General features: G+C 50.1%; 1 protein-coding gene across 1 annotated transcript; it reads right to left on the reverse strand.

Annotated features, from left to right (window-relative positions):
* Positions 1-673: 673 nt before the first annotated feature.
* Positions 674-9,792, reverse strand: FZD4 (frizzled class receptor 4). Its single transcript, XM_080815609.1, has 2 exons — positions 9,184-9,792; positions 674-7,075 (listed from the first exon to the last, which is right to left on the reverse strand). The coding sequence occupies exons 1-2, from the start codon at positions 9,466-9,468 to the stop codon at positions 5,747-5,749; spliced, it is 1,614 nt and encodes a 537-aa protein (XP_080671735.1). The 5' UTR covers positions 9,469-9,792; the 3' UTR covers positions 674-5,746.
* Between the last annotated feature and the right edge of the window lie 215 nt (positions 9,793-10,007).

Raw genomic sequence — 10,007 nt, forward strand, 5'->3', positions numbered from 1 at the left:
GGTTCCCCTTTCATCTGCGTCTGTGTGGTCCTTATTATTTGCTCCCTTGAAGTGTTCTGGTAATGGCTTTGAATTCGCTTTGTCTGATAACTTCTGGATATGGAGACATAGGCCTCCCATTTATAAAATTAACTAAGGAAATGATCATCCTGATTGACTGATATGACATACTCCCATATCTATTACACGAAAATGACTGTTGGGGAACCAGGAAGAAAAAAATTTTAATGAAAATGTTTAAAAAAAAAATCCCTCTTGCCCCTTTTAAAGACCCCTGAAGCTCTTGTAGTGATACAAAAAATTTTCAAGCCCCCAGAGTAAGTCAGAGGTGCTTGGAAAGTATACTAAAAATGGCCACGCCTAATGGAGATGCCAGAAAGGTGTCACAGACAACAGCTTGGGAACTACGGTTTCCTCCAAAGCATCGTGTGACGATTTCAGTGATACTGATGACCACGAGAGCAATAAATTCTGTTGACCTTGGACCTCGGGGGTTTACTGACCCCGGAGAAATCCCAGAGGGGAAAAATAGCACCAGCAAAAAAGAAACAAAGAGGGTCTCAGAAAGAGCCTCTCAATCTTCCCTGCAGACCAAAATCTCTCTTTCTCGCTGCTGGGAAGGTGTGCCTCCTGGGAGCTCTGCTGCACCTCGAGGAACACGCCACATCTCAGACCAGTTAATAAACAAAACTTTATTTTCCTTTAATACAAAAATTAAATAGCAAAGTTTATTTTTTTTGTACAGTGATAAATTAGAAATTTACAGTACAGACATCAATGCAGACACACGTTTGTACATCCTTAAAAGCAGGGTCCATTTCCTTTGACATTCAGCAGTTCATGAGGGCAAGTGTAGCAGGTGCCTGGTACCTCTATGTCGAACATCTGGAAGCCCCCCAGGTTGGCCTCAAGGTGGCTGGAGGTGCAGGGTGGCATGGGATCCAAGGACAGGCCACAGGGCACGGCCTGCCTGCTGCACAAGGATGCTGAGTCCCAGTTTGTCTTGTCACGAATCACACTTGACACTGATTCCACCTTTCCTGCAAAGAGCTCAAGGGGCCTTTCACCCTCAGATCTTTGCAAGTGTCACAACATCCCTGTGAGGTAGGAAAAAATTCAGAACCACCTAGATGCCCCAGTGGGGAAGACAGCGAGAGAGCGGCCTCCCCCTCCCAAAGCGCACAACCAGGTTGGGGCCCAAGCCCATGAGCAGGATGTGGAAAGGAGCACGTCCTGGGGCAGAAGACAGACCAGTCTTCGGGGAGCAGAGCTGCTCCCGCCCCTCTTCTCAGAAGCTCTTCTGAGAGGACAGTGGTCAGATACTGAATATGGCAGGAGATCAAGGAGCCACCAAAGCCTGGAAGACATGGCTCACAGAGGACCCCAAATAGGCCCTCTCCCAACTGCCTGGGCAAATACGAGGAATTCGCCGGTGCAAAGAAGAAGGGAAGTAAGATAAATCAGAAACAGGAACAGGCCACTACAGGGCAAATGGGCCACCGGAGGGGAAGAGGCCTGTTGGAGAGGGTCAGGGTTCACTTCCCTCTCAGGGAGAGTCAGCGGGCCATGACCGCACATGCGCGTGGCAAGATGCAGCGGCAGAGAGCTCTGAGCAGGCCACAGGGAAAAAAAATCCATTATTTAAGGCTCTGGTACCTGGTCCTTGGGAGGAGCAAAATGCTCTTCTAGGAGATTCCAAGATCTATGACCTAGGCCCAGAGGAAAATGATAACCTGGGTCCTTCGCCCAACATTTGGCAAATCAGAGGAGGACTCAACCCAAATACAATAAAAGAACACCCAGAACCATTAGAGTCCCGTGACTGGACATAACTGGCTGGAAAGGCAACTCCCTCCAATCTCTCCCATCACAGAATGAAAATCAGGACGTAGCTCGATCCTGGGGGCTCCTTCCAAAGTCTGTGCTCTGTGGCTCTCTCCACTGACTGCTGCTAGGGCCACCTCCCCAGAAGCCACAGGCCACATCAGCCTGGTGACATCTCGGTAAACCGAGTCCAGGGCTGAGGCTGGCGACCTCTTCCATGTCCTCAGGTCCCAGCTCCATTGCTAACACAGTAAGGCCTGAATTCAGTGACCCGGAGGCTGGGGGGTGGGAGGGCACCAGAGAAGACAGAGCTTAGGGTGCTGGTAAAGTCACAATTCAGAACGTCAACACAGAAGTTGTCCTGATTCTTGATTTGAGGGTGCAGGTGAGGGAGTGACTGGGGAGGGGAAAGTCAGAGAGCATCTTAGGGAAAGAAACAGCAGCACTGCCTTCTGTGGTTTCAGGACCCTGAGCAAGCTGGCGGCTCAGAAGCCTTCTCAGAGTTCAGGAAATGGGAGGAAAAGGATATGAATCAACCAAGTAGCTCAACCGGACAGTTCTGGCCAGTTCCACCCGACCCCGTGCTCCTCGGCTCTGAAGGGTGGCCTTTGCCACCCTTCAGAAAGAGGGGTTTGCCAGGGCGGAGGGTGGACAGAAGTGCCCTGTGGCCCGGTTGAGTAAAATCTCCAGAGGCCAAGGCGTTTTGGGGGAAGCTACAATCATCCCTACTTATTCTAGATTTCAAAAAACCCCAGCCCTAACCTCTTCCCTAGCAAGATGTCCTCAGAGTCCCCTGCATAGGTCACACAAAACACCCTGAGCCCTGAGTGGCCTGCCCCTCCCCCCATCCCCACGAGGTGTGGGAGCTCACATCCTTTCAGCCAGTGTTCAGTGTTTTCCTGGGGGATCTCCACAGAGCTGGTCATGAAACTGGGCTAAGGCATCCTGTCAAAACCCCTGGAGCTGACAAGCAGGGAATCGTGGGGAGGGATGAGAGAGACAGGAAAGGCAGAGAGACCCAGGAAGTGGTTGATGGGTGGGAGACCGTGAAACAGGCCTGTCTTCCTCCCCCAAAACCGAGAGCAACACTCGGCAGACCCAGGTGCATCCTCAGTTCAGGCCAGTCGGGAGGACAAAGCCTGCACGCCTCCACATCCCCAAATGTGCCTAACAACAGGGCTTTACACAGAGTGGACACTCATAAATGTGCTAATAATTGACTTTTTTTTTTTTTAAACAGATACCAGCTGAAGAGGTGGTGGAGTCACGTCAAGGTAACTCATAACTGACCACAGCCACAAAGCTCTTTTCCTGAAATGGTAAACACTCTCCATTGTCTGGAATGTGAAAGGAAAGGCCCACAGCCCTGTGACACAGCTAGGGCTCCTAATCCTGGCTGCACCGAGGGCCACTTCCGGTCAAATGGACTTTCCCCCGAGAAGGTCAGACATTTGCAGAAGGGACGTGTTTGCTCCCGAACTCGGGCGGAGCGGTTCACCCAAGCCCTCTTATTATTATTTCATTTCTCTCAGATATCGGGCACCTACTCTGTGCCTGGCCCTCTACCGGGTGCCGCCTGGGTCACACGATCATGGAGCCATCAGAAGCACAAGCGCCTGACAGAGGCGTACAGTCGTAAAGGGAGGCCAGTGCCCCGGCTGCACCGTCCTTCTTCCCCTTCCTGGGCGGGAGTCTCCACGCAACTCCCAGGACGCTGGAGCGGAGCGTGAGTAAGGGCAGGCCCTGCCCCTGGGTGAACGCTCCGGGGCCCTGGGCAGCTCTGGGAACTGTCTGCAAGCAGCACGGGGAGTTCACATTTGTATTCCAGAGGCAACACAGTCTCAGATGGAGTTCAACGGGCCCTTCTGGGGATCATTTCTCATGCTCCTGGAACCCTGACCAGGAGTCCAGCCAAGGTACTGGGGATCGGCACGCACACACACACACACACACACCAGGGACCCTCCGCGCCCAATCAGCATCTGTCCTCAGAGCCCTGAGACTTTCCCTCCCAAAATACACAACAGACCTTCTATGCATCTTTACCTCAGACGGCTCGGGAGCCCCAGAAAACAAAGAAAGCAAAGTGTCAAACCACAGCTCAAAAAGGATGGGAAAGGACACACGTATTTCCAGAATCTGACCACCTAGTAGGGAATCTGAGTCCCTGGAAATGTTTTTCCACAAAGAAATGTGATAAAAGAGTTTTCCTACCTGTTTCTGAAAGGGGGGGTGGGGTGGGGCATGAATAAATAATATGTGAGTCATTGCAAAGTAGTTGCTGAAGCAAAGATAGGTATGAGCTACAAGGACCTGTGACATTGTCAACCATTTGTCCCAGAGATCTGGCGATTAGAAGGCCTAAGGCAGGTTAAGAGAGAGTCCAGTTACAATTTTGCAACTTTTTGAGAGGCTGCTAGGGGGGTACCCCATTGTGAGGAACATAAAGCATAACTTTTAAAAGCTCTGGATACCCCTGCAAAAGGCAATTAAGACCTGTGTTGTTAAGAGTTTGCAGTTCACTTCATATGGTCTACACTTTATTCCCTACTAACCAACCTAGCTCCTGGCTGGAATCCTGGAGATTCATTAAGCACCATATAAATACTCCAGGCCACACTGCCTCCAATGAAATCTTATAAGGAGCCTTTGCCAATTACTAGGAAACAATTCTGCACCGAGTAGTTGGATTAGCTATCCTTGGTTCTCTCTACAGAACAGAAAAGTCTTCATGGTGGTCATAGACTAGACTGATAACATTCTTATGCTAAAGAAAAGAAAGGCACTATCATTCTGAGAATGCAAGCTGACCACGGGTTTAAAGTCAGTTGAGTATACTATTATGTCATGGTCCAAGAATGTGCTTTTAATTGTAATTGACACACACAAATTACACAGCTAATCTGTGTGAATGCAAAGTTGCCAAGAAACTTAACATTTTAGCTCTTCCAGACTGGCGTCTGCATAGATGCAATCACACAAAGTAAAATATATTAAGTCCCCATTGCTCAATGCAACAGGTCTCCGGGGTCGGTAAGGTAAGTCGACTTGATAAATCTCATTTTCCTCTGAATTAAATGATTGTCAGAAAGTGAATCACCCTTACTTTCCCCCTCATTAGGCATGCTGCTGTGCAAAAAAAAAAAAAAAATCCTATAAAAATACCTATTTTGAGTCATTAATGCAAAACGAAGAAAACAGCAGCAGCCTACAACAGGGATGTTGAAATTTAAGAGGAAGAGACAGAAGAAAAATCCACTGGATACCTTACGTGTGTTTGTACAGTACTTTTGTTTTTTTCAAACAATTCTGTTTTATGACAAAGGCACTGAAAGGTTCTGACACCACCTCTTGGGAGTGCAATCCACAAAGCCCTAAACAGCAGACAGCACACCACAGAAACTGTTTATGTTAGATCAGTCCAACTATAAAACTCTTGTAACACTTGTCTGAACCCAGTGTCTCCAGTGTTTAGAGATTGCTTTGCTATCTGAAAGACCCAGTTAGTATTTAAGATTTTAAGGGTTAAAAAAGTTAATCTTTCTCCCTGCGAGTTACCTACTCACAGCCCAGATCTCACTCTGCAGGAAAAAGCAGTATCGCCCTGGACCCTCCTGGAATCAAGACAAGACCTCCACGCTCCAAGCTGCGACCTGCTAAAGTGATCAATGTTTTGATTTTTCACAGCTTTGAAAGCCTCTAACTGGCTTTTCCATTTTGGATCATTCCAAAGTCTGCAGCAAAATCATTCCTTTTATGATGCTGGGGGGGGGGCAGGTGGCAGTGGCTTATAGGGGTCACTGATGTGTTGCCAGTTTGCTCAAACTGAGATTCACTGCAGGAAACTTTTAGTCGCACTTGCGCCAAAATGCTAGCATTCCCCCCACCTTCAAAATTTGGAAAGCGTGGAGCCCGGGTAGCCTTATACCACAGTTTCGTTGCCTTTCCCAGGCTTCACCCAACCATTCCCTCGCTTTTCTCTCTTTACCTTCCCAGAATTCACCAATCTGTTAGAACACTTCTGCCAGGTGTGCAGAGTTTTGGCAGACCAAATCCACATGCCTGAAGTGATGCCCACCAGCAAAGACATAAAAATCTTCAACATCTCCACCGCCATATTGGAGTCATCTGCAGAATACCGGAAGAGCGCCCAGTTGGAGATTTCATAGAAATAGCAGGCAATCACACATGTGGCAGGCACTGTGTACAGGACCGAGAAGACCCCGATCTTGACCATCAGCCTTTCCAACTTGTCTGTCTTTGTCCCATCCTTTTGCAGATTGGATCGAATTTTGAACAAGGCCACTAAACCAGCAGCGATGAACAGGGTTCCAATCACCAAATACGTGAAGAGGGGAGCCACCACAAAGCCTGTGAGGGCATCGAGGTTTTGGTTCCCGACGTAGCACAGGCCGGTCAGTTCGTCCGCATCCACCAGTCTCATAATCAAGATGACAATGGTTTTCACAGCAGGGATGGCCCAGGCAGCAATGTGGAAATAAGAGCTGTGCATCTCGATGGCCTCGTGACCCCATTTGAGTCCCGCGGCCAAAAACCAAGTGAGCGTCAGAATAACCCACCAGATGGAACTGGCCATTCCAAAAAAGTACATCAACAAGAAAATGATCGCACATCCTGTGTTCTTAAGTCCTTCTTGGATGAGAACAGGTTCTGCTGCCTCTTCAAAATCGCAGGATATCCTTTCCCGGCCTACGGTCAGCCTGACAATATAAGCAATGCTATAAATATTATAGCACATACTGAGAAATATGATGGGGCGCTCAGGGTAGGAGAACCTGGAGGAATCGATCAGGAAGGTGAGCACGGTGAAGGCGGTGGAGATGAAGCACAGGCTGGCCCACACGGCCATCCAGATGTCCGTGAACTCCTTGGCTGAGCGGCTGTACAAGCCAGCATCATAACCACACTTGAGAACACAGTTCAGGCTCCTTTTTACCCAGATGTACTGATCCGAGTTGGTGCCTACGGAGTGGCACTCTTCCCCAGGCTGGAGGGGGGTTTTGTGAGGTAAGGGCACCTCCTCATCACCCGGCCCTTCCATGCACATGTGGTTGTGGTCATTCTGGGGTGGGAATTTGCTGCAGTTCAGGCTCTCGGGCCAGGCAAAGCCAAATTCCTTCAGGACGGGTTCACAGCGCCTCTTGACCGAAAGACACATGCCGCCACACGGGCCGATGGGGATGTTGATCTTCTCTGTGCACATTGGCACGTAAACCGAACAAAGGAAGAACTGGAAAAGTAATGAAATGAACAAAGAAAACAATGACTTGGAAGTCTGACCAAATGCTTGCATGAAGTGGAGTTGAATGCTTCCAGGCAAAAGTACATATCGACTTTTAAACCAGCTATAGGGACTCTGACTGTTTACTCTGACCTCAGACTAGGGTGCTTAAAAAAATCCATCGCATGCACACTTTGCTTCTTTAGGTTCTAGCAATCCTTTCCCAGAGACCATCAATAAATAAATATTTTTAAAAGGACCTGAAGAATTACATCACCCCTTTTTTGCATAACACTTAAGAAAATAAACCTTAGGACTTGACTTTGCGTCTCCCTCTTTCAAAGAGCTGAACAGACTAATTGAATGAGTCATTCCGGTGATGGGGTGATTTATTTTAGTCCTCACTTCTTTATCACCATAAAAATAAATGTAAAAAAAAATTACAGATCCAGCTTTTCTCCTATTTATATTCTCTCTTTTCTCTACTTTATCCCCTCAGATTTATTTTGTTAATCAGTCCCATACTGAAACAGAAAATGTCCTAATTGAGACACTGGTGGACCCAAGGATGGGGTGCAGGTTGGGGTCTCTGGTCACCAGGGCTTTGTTTGGCCAGGTTTCCTCAATGAATAATAATAAAGCATAACAGGAAAATATAAATGTGAGGTCTCTGGAACAGCAGTACCAGCAGGACAGAGTCCAGTTGCTGTCCTCAATTCCTCCAGCATTGATAAACAGTCGGCTTGGCTCCTTACAGATGTTGTCTATGAAGTCTAGAGTTACAAGTCACTATTTTCCAGCATGTAAAGGGATCCAGTTCTGTCCTTCAAAACAGCTTGGCTGCTTCCCCAGGATACATGTAATTAAAAATATATATCCCTGCAAAAGCTGTTTCTCCAAAAAAATTGCCACTGATGTCAGGATATGTGCTGTTTCCAAACTGAGAGCTAGAGGATCATTTCTGAAGCTTTTATAACCTAGTTCTAAAGTTCTGAACACTCCAAAGGGAGTGTTTCAGCAGCAACAGGTCTAATCCCAACCATCTTTCTGAAACCACAGTCCAACTTTTTAAAATGACCTGTGTAAAAACACACACCTACTAAGTAAGCTGCCTGCCTGTTTCTTATCTCTTGGAAGCTATAACCAGAACCACGAATTTCTGAAGCTTTCAGCCTGGACAACTACCCTCTTATTTTTCTTCCCAAGTTCTCTCTTGTCTAAATTTCTAAAACTCACTCAGAGCCTCACCAACCAAAACACAACTAGTGCTAATCTTTTTAAAAAAATCTCTTTCAGTTCCTTTTTTAAAAAAATTGAATGGGTTGTTGGTTTTGTAAGATTATAACCACCCTGTATATGCAAATTATTTCTTCACCTATTGTAGGTTGAACATTTTCCCTATCATTACAGAATCTTTAAAATTTTTAATGACTGGGGAAAAAAAACCCTTCCAATATGCAAATTACCTTCCTGGAGCTTGACCACACACTACCACCTTTTCCCCAAACTGTGTTTTCTCTCCGCCAAATCCTAAACCTGCCCTCAACCCTGAGGATCAGAACGATCTCAAGCCACCCAACCATTCCTTCCTGCATGACCTCTAAAGTCATGCGGGACGACGCGAGGAGGGGCCGCTCCGCAGAAAACGCGGCAGGGGGGTTTCATTTAATAAGCCACCCCAAAATATGAGGGAGAAAGAAGGTCTGAGAGGGAGCAGAAGTTCCGGCTCCTTATCTCTCCTTCCAAGTCTTAGTTGCAGCTGGCTGCCCTGCTGGGGACTCGCCCACCGAGCAGCGGCCGCCAGAATCCTTGGCAAAGATAACCCTCAGCTCCACTGGGGTTAGGGGCTTGGCTAGACACGGGTGAGCAGGGGAGAAAAACGGAAGGGCGGGGTGTAAGAGTGGGTTCTTTCGCAGGCCAGATGACTTACACAACGTTTTGGCTTCCAGTCCCTGAGAAGGGACAGAAAAGTGGGGGTGGGGTTGGAAATCACTTTTCCAGGATAGTTTTACCGTTCAGCCTTGGAAGGGGGCTTGGCAAGGGCTCCACGGAGTTAGCTTGGGGCGTCCCTGCCCAAGGGGTCCCGTCCCGCCAGGGGTGGGGGTGGGGGCGCCCACCTGCAGCTGGCTGGAGCAGCCGTACTGGATGAGCGGCGTGAAAGTTGTCAGCTGCAGCTCGGCGTCTGTCTGCAGCTCGTGCCCCACCAGGTTGGGCATCTTGGTCACGTTGTAGCCCAGGTTCTGGCACATGGAGATGCGGATGGGGTCGCAGCGCCGCTCCTCCTCGTCCCCGAAGCCCCGCGCTGACTCCAGGAGCAGCAGCAACAGCAGCAGCAGCCTCAGACTGAGATCGACGCCCCCGGGCGCCCCCGGGACGCTCGGCACTGCGCCCCGCCAGGCCATGGCCAGAGCCGGGGGCGGCGGCGGCGGCGGCGGGAGGTGGTCCAGCGGACACCCCCAGTTTGCACGGAGGCGCCGGCTGCCCGCGCTGCTCCCAGCTCCGGGGAAGGGAGTGTGATAAGGCGCCAAGGGCGAAGAAGGGGCAGCGGCCGGGTCTCCGGCAGCTGCGCGCGACTGTGTGGGATATTAGACGCCCGCAGCGGGGGCCGAAGTACAGACTGCGAGGGTCATGGCTGCAGGCGGCGAGCCCCCTAGCCCCTAGCCGGCGCCGGCCGCGTCCGCTCCGCGTCTGGGCGAACACCACCAGCACCCAGCTCCGCGCCGCTCTCACCGCCCGAGCCCTCCGCGGCGCTGGAGGTTCGCTGGGCGGTGGCGGGGCGGGACGGACAGCGCGCCTCTCCAATGGCCGGGCGCCGTGGGCAGCGAGGGGCGGGGCCGCCTGCAGCGAGGAGGGTCAGGCCCCCGCCCGCCCGCCCGCCAGCCCCCCTCCCCCGTCCCTCCGTCCCTCCCTCCCGGAGCGCCCCGCCCGGCTTCCCGGCTCT

This window comes from Martes martes, assembly GCF_963455335.1.
Source record: "Martes martes genome assembly, chromosome: 10".
NCBI classification, from domain to species: Eukaryota; Metazoa; Chordata; class Mammalia; order Carnivora; family Mustelidae; genus Martes; species Martes martes.